The 21893-nt window shown below is 43.5% G+C and overlaps 3 protein-coding genes across 3 annotated transcripts; 2 read left to right on the forward strand and 1 right to left on the reverse strand.

Moving 5' to 3' along the window:
• Positions 1-206: 206 nt before the first annotated feature.
• On the reverse strand, positions 207-10704 carry xylt2 (xylosyltransferase II). The gene is made up of 11 exons (XM_086133246.1): positions 10500-10704; positions 7101-7644; positions 6750-6925; positions 5633-5835; positions 5145-5225; positions 4320-4536; positions 3809-3985; positions 3458-3714; positions 3142-3337; positions 2680-3013; positions 207-1970 (listed from the first exon to the last, which is right to left on the reverse strand). Exons 1-11 carry the CDS (start codon positions 10629-10631, stop codon positions 1648-1650), a joined length of 2640 nt encoding a protein of 879 aa, XP_085989372.1. The 5' UTR covers positions 10632-10704; the 3' UTR covers positions 207-1647.
• Positions 10703-16990, forward strand: LOC147192478 (uncharacterized). Its single transcript, XM_086133248.1, has 5 exons — positions 10703-12201; positions 12953-13062; positions 15016-15108; positions 15838-16008; positions 16470-16990. The coding sequence occupies exons 1-5, from the start codon at positions 12051-12053 to the stop codon at positions 16647-16649; spliced, it is 705 nt and encodes a 234-aa protein (XP_085989374.1). The 5' UTR covers positions 10703-12050; the 3' UTR covers positions 16650-16990.
• A 571-nt stretch (positions 16991-17561) lies between these two features.
• On the forward strand, positions 17562-21529 carry LOC147192479 (uncharacterized). The gene is made up of 10 exons (XM_086133880.1): positions 17562-17699; positions 17973-18101; positions 18898-18999; positions 19579-19680; positions 19803-19937; positions 20034-20171; positions 20231-20285; positions 20393-20419; positions 20540-20566; positions 20658-21529. The coding sequence occupies exons 2-10, from the start codon at positions 18042-18044 to the stop codon at positions 21215-21217; spliced, it is 1206 nt and encodes a 401-aa protein (XP_085990006.1). The 5' UTR covers positions 17562-17699; positions 17973-18041; the 3' UTR covers positions 21218-21529.
• Positions 21530-21893: the final 364 nt, after the last annotated feature.

Here is a 21893-nt window from a genome sequence, read left to right on the forward strand (position 1 = left end):
CTCATAATAGCCCTAATGAATGCAGCAGATGAACACATTCACTTGCTTGGATTCATTGTGAAACATTATCGCATTTATACTAAATTATTTTATGATTTCGTGCAGGTGACTAATCTAACAGGAAAATGGAGTGCAAAATGTTTTGCAAGGGGGGGGGGGGGCGGCAAATATCCAAGAGATTTTTATAAAACAAAGCAGCCCAAACATGGATATCTGTGTCCTTTTTATTGACTTGTTGGAGACCCACGGTGTACACGAGCCCACCCCGAAGACCTCCTTAGAGTACCAAAGCAGCAAGGACGGAAAACTCAACCTCTCCATCACTGACCAGGAAATAAAATCGAAGTAGCTAAAACCACAAGTTTTGATACTAGTTTAAAATTGAAAAGACGCATTGACACACTTGTTCTCAAACAGTACACAGTATAAAAAATAACATCTGCAGTTCTCTTTTTACAGACATGGGGCTTCACTGAAGCAACTGCACTGTGCAAGGTATACAAGGTCACTTGAAAAACACCATTTTTAAGAATAACAACAACAACAACAACAAAAAGAACACATTACATGTGTTAAAATTGCAAACTAAGATGCAGACCGGGCAGGCAGAAATTGCACATCTTGGGACCCTTTAACCTGCAGTAAACAAGTCATCTCAATCAAATAAAGGCAGCTTCGATTTATCTTTCGAGAATTCTAAAAAACACAAAAAATAAAAGCATACAGTGTTTATCCTTTCTGGTCAGAGGACTTGAAGTGTTCAACCAATGCACGGGCGTCGCGAAGTGTAACAAGACTTTGAAATTCTCTTCCTACATTGGCTTCAAAATTAGAAGCAGTGGTTATAGAAGAGATCAACCCACGTTTTCGGATTATGGGGACATTGAATGAAGGCATCTGCCGCCTTTCCAGACACTTTCTGGGACCACAAAGAAGGTTTTTAGCATTCACACCAAATACCTTTTGAAATGTTAGAACATGTCTACATGTGTAAAACGAATATTTAGCAAAGCAAACAAACAGATGAGTGAGACAAGGAATCAATACTTGCGTCGTGAGTGTCCCACAACTTTTGCCATCACAACGTAATCAACTGAATTTTGCGCAACGGTATCGTGCACTGCGACCGTTCCACGTTTCCGATATAAAATGCTTCAAAATAAGCATAACACGACCCTCAAGTTTTGTTCCTGTCTCCAGATGAGAACAAAAACGGGGCAAGAAGACTGTGGTTGAGCTCAAACTGCATCCTGACCCCCAAGTCGAGAAAAACTGACCATTTGTGAAGGGCGATGTTTCATTCGCCTTCTGGTCTCAGAACCATCGCCGTTTGTCAGCAAGGAATTAAAAAAAAAAAAAATGCATCAGGCATTCATACCATCCTGCAAACCGAAGAAAGCTCCCTGGGCTCGCAATCGTCAATGTGCAAATTTCCAGCATTCACCTCTCGCAAGTCATTTTTACCGAGAACGTTGTGACTCTTCAGTGCAAGATGTCATGTTGTTTTTGTGGCCTTGAGCTTGGAGCCAAAACGCCTCCCACGCGCAAAGGTTCGCCCGGAGCTCTCGTTGCTGCTTGAAGCCTCCGGCACAGGCATCCTCTTCCTGTAACAGCCCCCCCCCCACCCCCACCCCCACCCCACCGGGGCTACCTGATTCTCCCGTCACTTTTAACTGGGCCCAGTTCAGACTTGGGGTCCGGGGACAGGGAGCTCCACGTCGTTTTGCAGCACGGCTCCAAGGCGGTGCAGGATGAAGTCTGCGTGGCGCACATGTCCCCGATAACCCAGAAGTTCGCCACACTGCGGTCGACCCACGCTTCGAGGGGCGGGCCCACCAACTTGGCGTTGCGTTGCGCTTCCAGCATGGCGGGCTTTTGAGGCGGCAGCTTCAGGATGGAACTCAACTGCTGGAAGCTCTGCTCCAGATACAAATTTCCCGGCGGACCTGCGTGGAGCCAACTGTCCTTGTCTGTGGGCAGGCATTCATGTGGACAGACATAGAAAGGACAATGACAATTATTTTATTTTGATGGGTGCTGAAAATGTACTAAAAAGGATCAACCGCAGTCAAATGCCATGAGATGAACAACAATCCAGAACAATCTCCTTATAGGAATGCATTTCTTCATTTTCGGGTATTGTGATGAAGATCAACGACGTGGAATTTCATGCAGTCCCTGATCGTGGAGTATGGCGTGCCTTCAGTTTCCACAAAGTGACTGCTGAATGCGATTGCATCTCCAGACATTCCCTGAGGGTAACTGGCAACCACTCCACTGTGTCGTCTACGTTCCGCCAAAGTTAGCTTTCCCATTACCAGGGCAAGTAGTATAGAAAATAGATGGATGAATGGAACTGTGAAAAAACTGAAAACTGGGAGGACATTTCTAAGCCTTCCTAAACACTAGCTGGATCTTCGGGAATAATAAACTGCTCCCGGAAAGAATATTCTGCCATCTTGTGGTTCTGCTTTGAACTTCAGTCTTCACTACACCTGAACATCGTGTCTGCCAGCTTTTCCAAACGCAAAGCCTTTGTCACAAAATATTGGATACTTTCATCTTGACTGGGATGTGCACATGAGTTATTTAGATTTGGCTATTTGTGGGATTTGATTTGAGCCCAATAAACATCAACTAATAATAATTTTTTAAAAATAAAATAAAAATAAGCCTCACCTTTGCGCAGCGGCTCCTTATCTTTGAAGCTCAAAGGCATGACGAGAAAATGAACTTGGGCCACGTGCTCCCACTGTTTCAAGACACGTACCATCCAAACGCCAGGCCGTAGGGGGCGCTGCAGCGGTGGCTTGTACTGGGTGTATTCTGCGTCTGCATCCACTGTAATGTCGTAGGAAGCCGCCACCACCTGGGCCGGGTCAATCCACACAATAGTGGCTGTGAGGTTGGGTCCTCGGGCCCATTTCTGAACTGCAAGCGGTTCATCCAAAGGTCCGATGATCCCGCCAAAATTACGAAATACTCTTTCCTTCGGATCCCATTCTGTGCCGATCTGTTCGGGAAAAGCATCAAAGGAGAGCATACTTCATGTTAGTATTCCTTTTTTTTTTTTGTGAAGTAATAAGATCCGAAAAGAACAGCGTTGAATCCATCTGACGCGAATCCCCTTAGTGTGCTCACCTCAATGTTTTTGAGCCTTTCAAACTCCTTCAGATTTTTCTCAAGCACCAATGCCGCCTGGGGCACAGCCCACATCTCGATTGACTCCTTGACCTTTGTTCCCGCAGCTTGAACCTCCTGTCGTATCAAGTACCCTTGAAAGCGGTCATCATAGAAGTACAAGTGCACTGACGAAGGGTAGCCAATAGGTTCAAACCTGTCTCGATGGGAGGGGACGGGACATTGTGTTATCTAGATGGCAAACTAAAAAAACAAATAATTTTAAGTTAAAAACAAAACATCTGAATCACTTTAGAACTCCAAAAGTTTTCCGGACCTGCAGGCCTCTTTTCCGCCCTGAGGTGTCGCAAGACTTTTCAGGCCCAGTCGAAACAAAGAAGCGTGAGCGGTGAGTGCCACGTCAGTGAGCGAGCCCACGCCATCCATCTGCTCAAACTGGTTCTCCCAGTACGCCTTAATGGCAACAGTTCCTGGTGCATACTGGCCATACAGGTGGGTGTCCAGGATGTCAATGGCTTCCTGGTTTACCGAAGCCTCAAATTTGCGTGCAAAGAATGTCGGTCGGGACAATTGCTGTGGTTAAAAAAAAAAAAAAAAAAAAAAGAAGAAGACAATCAGTGGAAACAAAGCACGTCAATGCCGTTTTGTCTTGGGCTGACTCACTCACCTGGATGCGAATGAGATCTTGGGGTTTGAAGTCATTGGGGGAGCAGCCACACCAATCCACAATGTGCTTGTACTGGCATTTACAGCCCAGTTTACGATTCCAGTTGGTCACACGAAGGTTGTTGTCCACCAGGCTGTCGCACATGTGACTGTTTCCCAGCACGGTGTGGAAGAAAGACTGTCAAGAGAGCAGAAAGCGGGTTTTACTTTGAAAACATTCAGGCATTAAAGCTGAGTTCGAACATGATATGGGACTTCACCTTCAGGATTTCCCACGACACTTCCTGTTAGATTAGTTTCAAGAACGACATGGACACACCGCTACATGTATGCAAGATCAATCACATAACAATACTTCTGAGAATAAAAGTGCATGGACAGAGGACACAAGCGAAGCTTCCTTTTTTTTTCCCCGTGCGCAATTCACAGTGGAGTGCCACATTATCTTGATGCCGAGCGAGGCGGAGGCAGAGCCGCATCGGACCGTGAGGGCCCACCTCTGGCCGACTCACCTCAGCGGGGAGCAGGGTATAGGAATAGAACTGCTTCAGCCCCGACACCAGCTCGTCCTGGGAATTGATGACATACTCCACAAAGCGGCGGGTGAGTGCAAACCAATCCGAGCCGCCTGACACTTCCAGGCCCTGCGGGATGTTGCGCTCTCCCAGGCGCCACATGTGGTTGTCACACTCGTGGAACAGGCGATCGAGGCCCTGCTTCTTAATGAACCTTGAACACAAAGCAAGTAGCACCGATTGATTGGGGAAGCATTTTCCAAGATGGCTTGACCACAGGTTTGTGAACGCCAGGGTGAAAGGATTTTTTTTGTTGCCCATTGATTAGCGCCATCAGTCGTGTCAACTGCTCAGAAGGTGCTTCATATTGAAGGAGATGAACTGAACTGCTTGCTGACTATCCTAACTTGCCCTTGGGATCTTACTATGCGGCTATGAAAAGGGAGGAGCTCATCTCATCAGGCTGCAGCTCATCACCGATTGTAGACCAACAGCAGAAAATGTCATGCGAGTTTGTCGTCACTCTTGAAATCCAAGCTAAACCAGTGTGCCGGCATGGTTACATACTGTAATTGCCGCTGACTTTTATTAGCTCCATTTTTTTTCCCCCCCTGGTTACATTTTGTTTAGTTCTTTGCAAAGGTTACACTTTATTGTCTGTTGCATTCATGTGATGACTAATTAAGAAAAATGTGACTACATTTACAAAACCATAATCTTTAAAAAAAAACAACCCACACACAATTTTCAATTCAAATTTGCGGCTTAAACTGATGGGTTTTTTTTTTTTTTTTAAATGTATTTTACACCAAGCAGCCTCACCTGGCGTTCTCTCTGCCATGGGACTTGAGGAAGTTCTTGTCTCTGTGTTGTGATAAAAAGGCCACCAGCTCATCATTAGTCCTGTTGCGTAACAGAAAAAGCAAGGGGAGTGTTAAGTGAGGAAACCACATTAAAAAAAAAAAAGATTCTTTGGAATGCCCTGGTGATTATACATTTATGTAAGGAACAACTTTTTCATTCAAACTGTACATCAGAGGATGAGTACATTTATCGTTAGTCCCGTGGATGACTTTCCCCAAAATTCTGCTGAACGTGTCTTTTGCTTAATCGCGTATTCCAAAATGAGAAGTTGAATCACAATCGTGATGTCGCACCCAAAATGGTGATTTATGAATGAGGCGGATAGATGAGGAAATGATGCCAAAAAGATTGAGCGAACTCCACAAAGCTTTATGGAGACTTGCTCTCATCGATATGAGGGAGGTTATGTGTGGTCGACATTGTTTCTATAAATTTGGCTGACCAACCTGGTGGGGAAGTCTGTGCCGCTGAGGTTGATGAAAAAGTCCCACTTCCAGTCCATCACGGAGAGGAGGTCCGTCATGCTGCGCAAGTACGCTTTCAGCAGGCTGGCACCACCCCAGATGGTCACCATCCTCCAGGGCGTGGCACGAATATTTGGGTACTGCTGAGCTATTTGGAGGACTTGGCGATGCATGTAGCCCGACCGCTGGAAGGGTTAGGAGCATGAGGTCAAAAGTGGAAACAAGGATTTAAAAAAAAATTTTTTTCGGGTGACAAGCACACGAAAGGCAAGCTGGTTCATGTTAACACGTCATGTGTTGGTGTGGTACCACGGCAAAATGATACACACACACACACGCGGAATGAGAATGAAATGTCACAACACTAAAGCATGAATCAAAGAGCTATAAAAAAAAATTCAGAAATCTATAAAAATAGTAGCAAACATTTTCTTGGCAAAGTGACAGTAGGATAAATCATCAGAAATCATACTCGGGAGAAACTGCTCAACAGAGATTACGCAATCGAGGGGGAACATCGATGCATGCGGAACCACTACAACTATCGTAAAACTGCATGAGTCACGGGGAAAAAATAAATCACGTTGGGACTTGCATTTGCTGAATCAACGGCGACTTGTTTCCAGACCAACACACCTAATTAAAGTTTCTGGTGTGATAAGCAGTTGACAGGAATGAATCATTTGGGGACACAACCAGATTAGTCAAGATAGTCTAAAAACACCACAAACAAATACTGCAGATATCCTTTGCCCTCGATCCATTTAAAAGAAAATACTCGTACCGCAACCGACATAAATGCAAAGTCTCAGCAGCAGGTTGAATTCCAACGGCACGTGATGGTGGAGTCCACTAATTCCAGCTGCTAAGAATAACTTTGCTTTATTCTAATCCCCTCAACCATGCTGTTAGAACTGTAGGATAAATGTAGCCTACATCACACCAGCGGACAAGTAAACACTTTTTTTTTTTTTAAGCTCGGGGCATCCAACAGCCTCCCCCCGCAAAAAAAAGGGTAACAAAAATCAAATCTAAACTAGACCAGAAGAATCATTTTCCGACTGCTTCATAAGAATGGTGACAGACTCCGCCTTCTTACCTTGTCTACGTGGATGTAGTAGAAGTGATCCGAGTGGTATATGGCTTTAATGAGACGCTTGAGCTGCCGTACGGAGCGGCCGTGGACCATCAAGACAAAAACCACACGGACAGGGTCCTCTACCTTGGCCGGGCTGTTGTCCAGCTCGCCAAGTGACTGAACTGCACTTGATACACCTGATGAAGGAAGAAAAAAAAAACAACACTTTTTTTTTTTTAAGGCCTGGGGCTAAAAAAAACAGAGGGCGAGCCTTATATCAGCTGTTGATGAATACAAAAGGTGTGAAGCGGGTAGCCTGCATAACACGCACACTGACTCAGATATGTGTGCATCGTGTGGCGGTGTTCTCACCGAGGTGGGGGCAGAATTGCGGAAGGGCATCCGGCATGAGCTGCCCGGCCTGATGCATGCACACCATGTTGGCGATGTCCTGGCGACACTGCTGTGAGCCGGCACGATGCAGGGCGGACCACGCATCCTTGCCTTTGATCTGACATTTGGCCTCAAAATCACCATTGGGGGATTGGTGTGCCCCGTCCACGCTGCCCGGCTCCCCCGGTAAGGCGGCAGCGGGTAACCGGGCTGCCATCAAGCCATCGGCACCACCTCGCAGATCGCTCAAGTTACTTGACGGGTCATGTGGCGCAACGCCGTCCAATCCGGTGCCCGTTTGGCCCTGCTCGAGGGGTTTCTTAAGCCTGATCGCCGGCTTTCCTTGTCTTCGGCTGTTGCCTTTTCTTAGCGCGCTGGTTGCTGTGCCTCCTGTCCTTTCCAGCCTGCCCTTCCATCTGCCCTTGTTACTCCCAGACACCGGGTTATGTCTTTCTAATAGCGCGGCATCCCTCTTCTGGTCCTGGCTGTTGTTGTCGGGCAGTTTAGAGCGTCTTGTTTTTTTCTATGGAGGAAAGCTGAGAGTGAGTGACAGAGGGAAACCATAACATACAAAATCAAACCTTTTGCGCATCAATTTTGATGATACCAGTAAACCTTAAAAGACCACATTACGCTTCGCCGCAAAGATATATTTTTATCTCGGTTGATCATTTTTTTTCTGTCCTTGTTGTTTTTGGAAGCTAATCTGCACAAACATTTGGGGAGATAGGCACAGTGAGAGACATAACAAGCCCAATGAATCACTGCAGAAAGCTGAGCCAGCCCACCCCGTGGCAAAGATTGCAGGGGGGAAAAACATGGCGCTGGTGACGTCTTCGCGCGCATTCCACACACGCAGGAAAAACGGCATCCAAACCTCAAAGATCGGAACAGCTTGAAAATAATAATCAAGGAGCTCCACCGCCCGACAGACATTCAAAGACACCCGCGTATATACAGTGTGAATGATGTGCATGATTGGACATGTATTCTATCATTCGGTGAGTTTGGCAGTTTGACCCTCACTTTTTTCTTGCGTTTCACACCAGTCGGCCTGTAAACTGCTTGCCAACCAAAACAGCACTGCCGCTTACAATCGCCGCCTCCCTGAAAGCCGTCACGACAGCAGCAAGGAACATACAAGAACAATTCTGCCTAGTAACAAGTATCAGATGAAGAGTTGACGACATTAAGACGAACAAAGAGTGGAAATGACATCGTTTAATTAGAGTTTACATTTTGTTTTGTTGGCTTGACGCTGTATCCGAGAAAAAGACTTATTAGTGCTAATAAATGTGTGACACACTTTCCGAGCAAATGTCGTCTCACTAAAGACGAACATCCTCATGTAGCTAACGTTTCACTTTTCCTTATCAGGCATTTGCACAGCTTTTAATTAACACCATCGGACAAAAAGTTCTAATTCAAAGCCAGGCTCGTCAGACTTTGCTTTCCAATTAATGGGGAGGAAAAGTATATCAGCATCGCCATTCTATGAAGCGGGCGGCCGTTCCGAGTGTAAAGTTCTCGCTGATAACGACTTTTCGGTCTTTTCAGTCCTTCCCCTTTTATGTGGAAGCTTTTCATAGAACACATTGTGATGACTCGGTGTTATTAGGGTGTGCTTAAAATTGACGGGCACGTCGCCGCATAATTAGATTACGAAAAAAGCAAGTCGATGCAAAGACCAAAAAGCTTTCGAGTTCAACCCACCCATTTTGGGGGATTTACAGAGCGGGATTTAATTTTGAATTCTTCGTCCTGAAATTTGAGTGTTCAAACGAGCATTGCTGTGTGTGATCCTGCGGCATGTACGAGATGGAGTAAAGTGACCAATTTAGTATGACAGATCAGAAAACCAAAAAGGACTGCACAAGTCTTGATCAGGGCTGCTTAATTTGGCTAAAACCCAAAAAATCCAACAGAATGTCAAATCACATGCAAAACACAAACTTTTCATCATTCAAAGATGTTTAGTTGCCTTTCACCTCAGGTGTCAGGTAACATTAACCAACACACAAAACATGCCCAAAATGCCACAACGAGGTGCATTTAAAATTAAAAGCATTTCATCTGTTAGAATTTGGGCTTTGGAATTAAGAGGGTCATGGGTTCAAATTGTTGGAGCGATGCTAGTCTGCTCTATGACGACTGGCGGCACTTTTTGCACCCTTTCCACTCTGACATTTGACCTTGCATGCACCCATCTGAATCTCTATGCGCTGTGCGACATAAATATGCAAAGTATGTGTTTAATTTTCATTTGAGGGATTATAATGAGTATAATAATCCATGCATCCACGCACTTTCTCTACGGTTTATCCTCATTAAAGTCACGGGGGAGCTTGTGGCTATCCCATCTGACTTTGTGCAAGAGGCGGTGTACACCCTGGACTGGTCACCAGCCAATCGCAGGTGGACACACCGATGGACAGTTAAGAGCAAGGTTTTATTTTGACATTGCGCATATTAAACATTACAAAAATCTCATGGCACACCACTAAACAAAGATCTCACAAAAAGTGTAATAGTCAAGTAATAATGTCTCACTTTATGCACAAAATGATGTACACACAGATTCATTGTACCTTTTATCATCTACTGAAAAAACAATATACTTGTTCTGCACGACAATGGCATTGACTTTGATTCTCTCCTCTTTCATCTCAAACTGCTTCAAACAACAAAGCGTGTGACGGAAAAGTGGTTAGGACTGCACGACTGTCCGTGTTTTATGTTATGTGTTGTGTTTATTACCGTATTTTACTTTATGTTAACTGTTTTGTTAAGCGCTTTGTTACAGCTGCCGCTGTTGTGAAAGCGCTATATAAATCAGCATGTATTGTATTGTATTAAAATAAATGCGGCTCAATTAGGTGAAATTGGAGACGCGGTTTGGGAGTCTTCCAAAAACCGACTATGCATGTTTTGCAATGGGGGATGACAACCCAAGCGAGCACGCAGAGAATTGCATGCAAACGCCACAAAGTCAGACCGAAGACGAGATTCGAACCCCGAAAAGTGAAGCAGACGCATCATATGCTACATTACAAGAAAAATGTATGCGTTGCAGCGCGATCGTCTTTTCTCCACAAGTACATCGGACACAGGGACTGTTCAAGTGTATGACCAAACAATGCTGGTCAGCCAACATATCATTGGTCTTTTTTAAGAGTTATGTTTGGTTTGTGAATTGCCAAGTACGATCAGTCTAGTGACAGTCAAGGCTGCTTCGATCGAGTCCCAGCGAAGCCCCTTCTCGGCTAGCTCTGCCCCATCTAAAGTGACACGGAGCTAAGCTAAGCGGTTAGCGGCTCCAAATAAACCGAGCGGAAATCCGCGTCATCCCGGTAAAAGAACGAGTGGATCGTTGCTCACCTGCGTCTCGCCCTCTTCCAGACTTTTCAGGCTCCACACGACGAGACCTTGGATGAGGAGGATGGTTATGGCGGCGGCAATCGCGAGTTTGTATCGTCGGAGGAGCTTCTGCACTCTCGCGCTGGCCACCATTTTTTTCCTTCGGCTTGTTAACTTGAAGTAGAGCCTGGATCGCCTCGTCGGTGAAGCGCGCGCACGCCAAGCGTCGCGCGCCTCCGCTCTCCTCAAATTGACGACCGTTCAGTTCACTCGGGAATTCGTCCTTGGCTGCTCCACTTACGGTTAATTAGAACACTTACGCAAAATGAATATGTCCTGAAAAACGTTAAGTCCTCTGTCCTAGCAAAATGTCCTAAATTGAGGTGTAAAAAGTTGCCACACTTGGTAGGCTGCTTCCATGCAAGTAGAGGTATCTTGTGTAGAATGTAAAAATATCTTATTTCAGATTTATAATACTTGAATTCATAATGCCCCAAAACAGTAAAGATGCTGGTGGGGAGCAGTAATTAAGTATTTTTACTTCATCACCGGTCCTAAGTATTGTATTGTTGGAGATTATGAAGGCATTTTTCCCCTTTTTCTCTTTTATGGATTTTTTATGGATTGGCAGCTTGCTTCACAATTTCCATATGTGTGCTAAATTTTGGCAGATTAATACAGTTCACGTTATATTTAATTATTTGCATTTTGCAATGGTGCAGTTAACCAGTTGAAAAGAAACTCAAGGGCAGATTTACATAAACTCATAATCCCAACTCCAGGCTGAGTACTTCAGCGGCCAGCCTCTCAAACAGATTAAATAATAAGTGACCATATAATCTTCGCCAGAGCTGCGTAATGTTGTTATATGCACACCCATTAATGTGTGAGATATTCAATATGGAAAAGTCTCATTTGTAAGGTCCAAGACATCCTGCCATTTGACTATATGCATATAAAGCCAATTGTAATCACATTTATTTGAATTAATTTGGAGTTAATGGGAAAGACAAAGAAATATGAGCATATTACATCTTGCCATTACAAAACACTACCATAAATATGAGGCACAATTACCAATGCAGCATCTTAGATTTTGTTAAATTGCAGAGCCATGATTACCAATTCCACACTTTGGCCTCTGGTGTGAGTTAAACAAATCATCTCAATGCGGGACCCCCGGTTTCTAGGGTAACAGGAAACCACTTCAAGCATTCAGACCTCCGAGTTGGGATGCCTCCGTGGAAGTAACATGAATGACAATAATCTCACGATTACATTTGAAACGTCAAAGTAATAACTTTTGGCATGTGTTGAACATGTCAAACGTTCGCAGATGTACTTTGTTTTCTTCTTGGAGTTAACCAACCAGTAAGCTCTCCGTAAATCTGACCGCTGCCCGGTGACGTCAGGGCGCCTTCACCGGCTCATAAACGCGGTGGTGTGTTTACAGACTGCCGGACACTCGGGGATCCCGTTTGCAGAGTGCATGTGGACTGTCAGCCTGTTGGATTACACCATGTGGAAGGGCTCCGAAGCTTTGTGGCTGTACGGACGCACACATTTAAGAAGATGACAGCTTTGGTGTTCAACCTGATGGGTTCGGGGACTTCTCAGAAAGCAACATTAAGTGTTTACACGGCAGAAATGTCCGCAACCGCAAATCCAACCATTCCCTCCTTTCAGATGACATCGGATCAACTCACCGTGGTCGCTGCTTGTTGTGAGTAAACGCTTCTTTTGTTTTCAAACAATCTTTTTCCCTTTGTTGCATTGCGATCAAGTTTACATTATTTCATATAATAGCTCTCGGTGGAACAAGAGATGCCATTATATTTCTTGAATGAATTAGCACTGATGGTTTACTTTTTTTTTATGTGTAAGAACACTAGCAGGGGTGTTAAACTTTCCCTCATACAACTGTATAATCACTTGATCCTGTTATTATTATACATGTTTACAATTCATTTCATTTCAAATCCAATATCATGGACAATGGGAAGGGATTTTGTGAATCGTCAAAGTAAAAGCTTGGTGAAAATAAATGCTTGTAAAACCAGTTGAAATGCTCGTCAAGCCAGTTTCAGTGAGGAAAATTTGAACATTTCTTTCTGCCGACACTTCAGAAGAAACATGAAGTGGACATATTGTATTTGCTTTATGGGCCGCATAAAAAGGTGTTGTGTTTGATGTGGTGTGCTATCCTTTTATTCGCCTTGACTATCCAACTGTAACGGTTCTTCATTGGCAGGTACATCACAGAAAATACAATGTTCAAGTATCGTATATAAACAGGCTTTCAATCAATTCAATTCCAATTGGGTCAACTTTATTTTATTTCAAGTATTGTGAAAGCATTGTTTTTTCTTTTTTATATCGTTGGTCTTTCGCAAGTGGTTTTAAGGGAGTAAAGCAAGAAACTAGAGTCCTGCTTATCTGAGATGAACCCTTTCTTTTCTCCCGTTGTCACGCAGTTTCCTCCCTGGTGTTTTTTGTTGTGATTGCGGTGCTCCTGTCCATCATTTACCGCAAGGATCCTCAGTGCTGCAGATTGTGCTCCTATCAGGGGCCGCATGCAGATACGGTAAGCTCTTGGAGCAACAAGAAAAAAGAAAATAAAGGCCCTTTTGTGCTGAGTGGGCTTATGAAGTGGTCTGCATGTTTTGTTTCGATTTGAAACTGCTAAAAGCCAAGCCCGAACACACCATGTGATCTAAGGATGTCGCAATTAGCAAGTGTCACATTCAATTTGCAGCGCAGTGTGATAAGTTTTATATTAAACCTGATATGATCGTTGTCTTTTATTGGATTTGCCACAGCCAATTGCATTGACAATGATAAATGTGGCACTCACAGCAGAGCTATTTTTGCATTGATGTAATTAAAAAAAAAAGGGTTCAAAAGTTCAAACGGCAATGGCATGTACGCATTTGTATTTTTGTTCAGTGTTTGTTTCAACTTAAGATATGGAATTTGTAAAGCTGCCAGTGATAGCGCCGGCGCAATGTAAACGCGCCAAAGAGGTTACGCTTTCATTCTTTCTGCTTCCTCTTCCTGACTTCTTCCTCACTTCAGGGTGAAGTTTGACCGTTATCTTCTTATTGCAGGGGCATGAGTCACATGACTCATAGCTCCCTCACCACAACTGACAGGAAACTCTGTTTAGTTACAGTTTTACTGGAGACAGCGTTTAAACGCACCAAAGAACTAACAGAGCGTTTCACCAAGAACAAACTGAGTTGAACTGAGGCTTTGGCCACATGTGGTTGATAAGAGAACACATAGCCCGGTCAAGAGTCCATCCCCATCCTGTGCGCCAAACACTTGACATCATTTAGAATAACTTGCGGGCGGTATTTAAATGCGACCGAAGAACCACGATGCAGTTATTGGATTTAATTTGGCGTTTTGCTGTTTTAGAAGAGTGAAGACCGGACAGGGGGAAACAAATGCAAATGAACTTGTTCATTGTGTCGCTGTGGCACATTTCCATGTCTTCGACTTCATCGTCACATACCTTCCCCTGCTTCAGTTTGCACCATGAATAGTGGACAGATCCTACTGTGGGTGTTGGGGACGCAAGGAGACAATAGGTCTCCTTTTGAGTTTGCGTCGGTGAAAAAGGCACACTGCCCTTGGGATCCTCCCCCGACTTCAGTGCTGATTTTACACGGTTGTGCTTTTTCACACAAGCTGAGTCAATGGCTGAGACAAAAGGACAACTCTGCTTTTTTTTTTCTCTCTTTCCCGTTTTTGCCTCTTAAAATTATGAGCCAGTGAGGGAAAATGACCCCTGACATTAAGTTTTTTTGTGTCATCTTGGTCTCACCGGAATGATTTGAAGGCTATGGCAAAGCTCATTTGCGTGCATCCCTGAAAATATAAGTGATGCCATTGTGCATCATGGCTTGGGAAAAGTTTAATAATTCCACGCAACCCGGAATTTATCACATGAAAAAAAAAACTCCACTTGTGTTCAGATTTTAACATCCTGCTAAATTTAGCCAGACAACAAATTGACTTTGCTCCCCTAAATGACATACATGGTCATAATGTGTAGTGGAGTGTGCTCGTTAAGCGGTACCTACCGCAGTTAAAAGGGGAATGAAGAGATGCTGAAAAGGCCACACTGTGTGGTTTGTTGCCTAGGGACTCCGATGACACAGTAGGACGCCATATTGTTCCCTACACAAAGGAGACTCATTTAGACACAAGACAATTACCTCGTTTTCCTCGCAGGATTTTTTTTCCCCCCTCAAAAGATGCCAACACTTCATATAGCGAGACGTTGACAGGTTGTGATGTAAAAGGGGGTGGGAATGGGAGGGGGCATGGAATTCAGAGGGTGGTGGTCTTATAGATGAGATAATTTATGGTATTGCTAAAGCGGCTAGTGCCCACAGTGATTAAACAAGGCATGAAAATCAGGCCAAAAGGAACAAAACTCTGACATTTGGGGGTGCTTAGTCAACTTATTGGCTGACAGATGTTTTTCCTTTTTTTTCCTCACATGCTTCTATCGTTTCTTGTTTTACAGGATGCCCCTCCTCAGTTCTACAGCAGCAGACAGACACTGGTGGGATCACCTTGTTTAGAGCAGACGCGCTTTCCGGATGCCAGCGTCACTGATGTAAGCGAGCCATGGCGCGGACTTTATACATGTGAACACATGAGAAGTTAATTGGGATTTGCACAACATTTGTCACATGTGATGAAGTATTGTTCGAAGAAGCATCGTGCAAGTGCATCCGTCAAAACTGAACGGCATTATTTGCAGAAGTGCAATTTTAATCTAGCTCTTGTATTGGATCTTGTTAGGCGAGTGAATGTGTGTCGTGTTCAGTTTATTTTCAGCATTACCCAGGGACGCTGCCTTAGGAACATAATTTAAAAAAAAATAAATAGCCTTAGGAACATAATTTTAAAAAAATAAATAAAATGTGAACCTTGAAGTATAAGACAATCAACAAACATTGTGGCCATTTCTGTGAATATGGCTTACGGGTCCGGCTTACAATTGTCAAAGAATTCATTAAATAAAGGAAAAATACATGCACCTGTTGCTATTGATCGCATTGCATTACTTTTTGCACGGAAGCCGACTAAATGATCACGAGCCAATCTTCCTCATAGTATACACTCTGTATGCACTTTTGAAACAATACAATTATCATATTCCCTGGATAGACTCATTATTCATAATAAGGTTTCCAAAACACAAACGCGTTGTGGTTTGGTTAAAAATGGCTGTAAAGCATTACCTGGACAATCATTGGCACATGACAACACGTGTCTGTGTCTCTGTTCCCGAATAACGACCTCACTGTGTTTTATGGCCCGCGTGTGACAATATGTGCAGGGGAGTCAGCTGTTTTATGTCGGCCTGCCCTCCAGCTACAGTCTGCCCTCTCTGGAGGCCCCCCTGCCTCGGCTGCCCTCCTACGAAAGTGTCCGAAAAAAGGATCGCCAGAGACAGATCCACATGATGATTGCAGACCGCTTTGGCCTCAATGGGCCCATTGAGACGGAGGTAGGATGCGTACAACTCGATGCAGGCATGCTTGCTGGATGACGATGGAGTCTTATTTCACATTTTATGTTACAAATTGGAAATCAAGATGAAGTTGCCCCACCATTATACTAATCATGACGCTTATATGGCAGGCCCTGAGCTTGGGCTTTCAAAAGGCCGATAATCATAAAGTATTGTATCCACGACAATCAGAGCTCATTTGAAAACAGATTGCATTCGGGGCCCAAGACGCAAAACATGCTATTAGCTCATCCGACGCTCATTGCCGACGGCCACGTTTCAAGGTTTTACAGTGTTGATCTTTCGCTGAACATTTGACTCACTTGAGCAAACAAGGTAATGAGAAAAAGGCACATAATTAAAGCCAGCACACAAGCAGTGTCCAAGAGAGCTGCTCCAATTTATTTTGCCCACAAACTGTTCATCTGTGGTCTCTTATTGTCCAACATTCTTCACAGCCACCTCCATCATATGAAGAGAGTGTCCGTCAGTCTGTGGAGCTTCCGTATCACATCCTCTCACCGCGTTTGGATGCTTCGCCCACACTGAGTGACCACACCAACTCTGCACCTGCTGTTCAAAATGAGGCACCTTGTCCAGGCAACTTTGAGAGCAGCGACAATGTTCTTCCTGTATGATACTAATTGAGTCTGGAAGACATTTGATGAATGAGAAGAACTGGACAAACGGGGAGAATTTAAAAACCATAAAACGGTTTGGAACATTCCTCACAAATGTGCTGATTGAAATACCTCAAGGCTGACTTTGGGATATGAGGAGCTGGGCAACCAAAGAAGAGCTGCACACATTTTTGTGCAACACACCGTGAAAAAGACTTAACGATGCTGGTACAACTTGAATAGGATGGGGAAAAGGAGTGTTGGGGATTTTTTGGGTCATAAAAATATTGTGTCTGTGAAAGTTAGTTTTAGCTTTGCTGTTTGTACAGGGCAAAAAAAAATATACATTTTTTCTGATTTCCATTGGACAATTTTTGAGGGGACACAACCTTCAACCGCTCATAAAATAATTTGGGGGGGGCAGCCCAGATGTTTACATTATTTAATTCATTCAGAACAAAAAACACAAGACAAATGGGAATCAAATTGTACTGGTCAACAGCCGATGTATTTTTGACCATTATTTAAAAAATGTCAACATTTTTTTTCTTGCACATCAGGATTTTGAGATATTCTCATTTCTCTCTCTCTCTCTCTCTCTCTCTATATATATATATATATATATAACCATAACCCTATATATATATATATATATATATATATATATATATATGAGAGAGAGAGATTTTTTTCTGATTGATTAATACCTTCATTTTGGCCTATTTTAAAAAAAATATCTCTACATTTGCAGCAAATGTATTGAAATTTGTTTGTATTACAACAGTACCAGTGCTGATATCAATTTTCAAATTATTTGCTATCGATATTAGCACAGTTACTTATTTCATAGCCGACAGTGGCGACGTCATCATGACCTCAGAAACATGGCTGCCAAGTCTGCCCATAGTTATGCCGGCAAACGACGGGAAAAGCCGAAGTTCTCCGAAGAGCCGAGCGTCAGTGTAATTCGTAAACAAGGTCGGGCGCTGCAGCACGCAGTGCAACTCCTCATCTTTTACGCTAGGATAGGACGAACTGAGTTGCTTCCTGTGGCGTGCGACAAGAAAGGTAGGTAATGTGTGTTTCACGACTAAAACTGCATCAAAAATGTTCGATGTACGAGCCCTTTTAATGAAGGTAACGTGCATAATTGGAGGCACGGTGCTATATTGCGCATTTGGTGCAGTCGCCAGTCAGGTGCGTAGACGTCGTAATCTTGGTCGCTCGGGCACGGAGAGGAAAGCTGCAATAAACATTTTACTTGTTTTTGATCTGAACATTTTTGAAAGATTTCCCGAAAAAGTATATGGGAAATATATATAATTTTGCATTTTCTTTCAGGATTGTCACGTTACGAATCTTACCCTTTGTGACATTCATCGGGAAGGACTCCCACCACAGGCAGACAAGATGTTTCAATGTTTTCATTTCATTGCTGAACCCATCAAAACCATGACAGTCAAAATAAAGGTAACCCAGTGCGCCAGTGTTTAATGTGTAAACTGAATTTGCTTTTGGCCCACGGGTCACCTTGATGAATGAGTCAGTTGATCGAATACAGTAGTATTTTTAAGTATTCACACACACATACACACACACACACACACACACACACACACACACACACACACACCATTACCAAAATATTTCTCCCAATCATTATCATGACTGCATTCCAGAAAGTGACAATTTTGGATTTCTAATTAGTGTTGTGGTGTGGTGCTGCATGCAATTGACTCAAAAAACAGAGAGAGTGAGAGCAAGAGAAGCTGAGAAGCTAGCAAGAAAGTTATTGCATTTCTGCAATTAGTGCGGAGGTGAAACGTGGCGCAAAATGTGATGGGGATGGGTTTTCTCCGATGACAGGTAAACAGAGACAATTGGTGTCTTTGATACCTCCTTACCAGTCTGACTTGAAATGAAGGCAGCAATTACACTACAGTCGCCAAAACTAGCTTTTAATGGCACCTGAAGATTGCTTAACTTGCTTTTTCGTTCATTAAATCAATTAATTTACACCTGGAGAAAAAACAAACAAACAGTAGCTCTCAAAATACCCCGGTGTTATGCGGAGCTTGGGGGGTATAACCTAAGCCTTTGAAAAAATTAATTTATTCTAGTTTGCCCAATGGGATCTTTACAAATGGAGCACAAAAACTGTAAGGTCGTCACTTCGTCAGCACTCTTAAAGTGCTCAAAGCTCTTTCTATGTCAACTTTCCAACCCCAAATCTGTTACAGACAAATGTCCTCGATTTGCCTTTCAGACATCGAGCATCAAATCCAAGAAAAAGAAGACGCCAGATTACTTGGATGAAGAGCAGCTACTTATTGTGGAACTGGCTCGAGATCTTGGCCGAGTGTGCCAGGTGTAATTGACACTTTCTACACTGGTTATGTCATGATAGTCAACTTGTGACAGCATATTGCAGAGGTGTCAAAACAAATCAACTCGTGTAGTTGTGTCTCTTCAGATGTAGTAATGTGCCCTGTCAACTCACCTATGCATCAGTATCTTCTAATTATGATGATCCACCAAAAGAGAGCACAAATGCCTCTGCGATCTGTCCTACTTTGTCTGGTTGCTTACCAAATTTCCTCCTCTGTGGTCATGGAAGCGCATTTATTTCAATGCAGGGAGGAATACATATTTTTTGGGTGAAGCTGGTAGACTCTTAGCGCCTCTGCAAACTACAGCTTTACCATTGTGTGCTCTTGTAAAAACTGTGACACATGGTAGTATTGACGATGGTAAATGTAATGTTTTCCAGGACTTGCGTGACCAAAGGAGATTATGATGAATTACCAGAAATGAATTCATGAAATCATATATGAAATGAGAGTCAAAGCACAGTATTTATTGCAAAACTAACCTTAGCGGATTGTGTGATTTATTTTTTTTTCTCCACCAAAACCACCACTGATTTGCTTCTCTGTGTCCACTGAAGAGTGCATCAATCCTGGAGCACGTCTGGAACAAGGATGAGACTTGGCCAACCCCTCTCTGCTGGGTCTTCATTCTCGAATGGGCATCCATGTTAGGGAGAAAGGTACTTATTCCGAGTAAATGGTCCTTTTACGGAAACATGAGACGCAATCCATCAGGAGTGGTTCGGGGTTTTACACCACATCTACACACAGTAACACATGTGGCGTGACTTTTTGTCCGCAGAAGCGGCCCATGCAGACCGATGGCTGGCCAGAAACTTATGGTGACGAAAAGTGTGATCTGACGAACCAGCAGGACATGCAGAAGGCTAAGTTAGACCTCCTCAAATGGATGAAAGACCTAAAAGCTCAGCCTGAGGCAAGGAGCTTGAACTGATTTTGTTCCTCCCCAAATTTCCATAGCGAGTTAATTTGACCCGCGCTTCAAAAAGTATTATAATTCATTGTGATGTAGCAAAGCGTTTGGCTGGGGGAAACTGTGTCAAACATCCTGGAGGACTTGAGTTCAGCTTGGCGCTGGGGCCGTGTGCCAAACCTTCTGTGTGCCATGGAGCTGGTTTTGTGGACTGTGATGCTGCAGGATTCAGATAAGGTCGGTACATATTTCAATTGATACGTATCATAGCAAAGACTGAGCTTTCGTTTTTGTAGCCGCAGGATACAATCCCGCAGCAATGGTTGATGTGGAAGCAGAAAACAAAGATTGGTAAGAGCAAAATGTTAGATGAGTTTATTTTTTATGTATGTATCAAATTGTTTTGGTTTGTTTTATGATTATCTTCCCATCTTTTGATTTTCTGCATTTTTTTTCAGGTGCTATACCCTACATTCCTCAACCAGGTCAGTGATCTGTTGATCGTTAGACAACCACCTCAGGTGTACACTTACCTAACTGTTTCTAGTGTTTAAACATACTCAAGCACCACTTCATTGGAGTAAAATGTGCTTTTTTTTGGCCAGTGTGGGAATGGATCACAGATGCTGCAGGTACAGTGTCAGTCCTATCAGCGTTCATATTATTATCAACCTCACCTAGCCTATCTTGTTGTTAATTCAAGAATTGTATGTTCTGTGTCAGTGGAAGTGACTCTGAATCAAGATACAGCCAATCCTGATCTTCTCATCTCGGGTGATGAGAAGAGGATGCGTTGTGGCTTTGAGAGGAAAGATATCCCCAATTACCACCAGCGCTTCGATGGCTGGTGGTGCGCTGTTGGAATGGTAGGCTATGAATCGGGCCGCCACTACTGGGAGGCGGAGGTGGGTGAGCGAGACTGGCGGCTGGGCGTGGCCAAGGAGTCCGCTCTGAGGAAAGGTTTCAAGTCCCTCAACACTGACACGGGTTACTTCACCCTGCGTCTGGAAAGGGGCACTGATCTTAAGGCACTCACTGTGCCCTTCACTGCCCTGCCGCCAGGCCTCATCCCTCGAAAGGTGGGTGTTTACCTCGACTACGATGGTGGCCAGCTGTCCTTCTATGACGCGGACAGACGTGTCCACATCTACACTTACAATGAGCGCTTCCTAGAGAAGCTCTTCCCACTGTTTGGCACAGTGGAGATCATTGATGATCTGGTGATCAGGACTCCTGAAGCCAAAACCCAATGTCTCTGCGCCACATCCTGCCTGTGGGGTTGATTTCATACCTTGTCAACCTTTCCTTCAATATATCCAGTAGATATCCTATTAAGGAATTTAAAGGTTTCAAGGTTATGCAAATATACTAATCACTGGGAGGAATCAAAGATCCTGCTGTCAGAGCCCATTGTTGTGCTTTCAAATAGCTTCAAGGTGTGACCACTCTCTATGCTGCTGCTACTTTCCTCGTTCCTACAGTCAAATTGAAAACTGTGCTCACATATTTGGTGTTTGGAAGGAGAACTGTAGAATATACATTGTCGTGTACTGTAAGAGTAATCATATACTGAATAAAGCAAATTAATGATGGTACTTGCTGTCTCTTGTTTAATTTAACAGGTGTCACATTAACAGTTTAGTAATTATAAGGATCATCATCGTTTGCGGTGGAATGCCTATTGACAAATGTAAAATAAATGCAGATAAAATATATACAAAATAATAGCAAAATATACAAATATAAATATTGAGAAACTGACCATCACACTGTTTGGCAGTGGGCAACACATTACTGACAAACTTGGATCCATTATTTAGCAAAATAAATTCATCATGTACCCTTCCTACTTAACACTGACCAAGGGTGCCGAGTTGAATATGATTTTTTTTCCACAGTAAACAACCACTTTGGAAGTCTAAAAAATATATCTACATTTCTGAGCACGAATTAAGTGAC

This window comes from Hippocampus guttulatus, chromosome 16 (assembly GCF_054856545.1).
Source record: "Hippocampus guttulatus isolate MCC_2025c chromosome 16, RoL_Hgut_1.0, whole genome shotgun sequence".
Classification (NCBI taxonomy): domain Eukaryota; kingdom Metazoa; phylum Chordata; class Actinopteri; order Syngnathiformes; family Syngnathidae; genus Hippocampus; species Hippocampus guttulatus.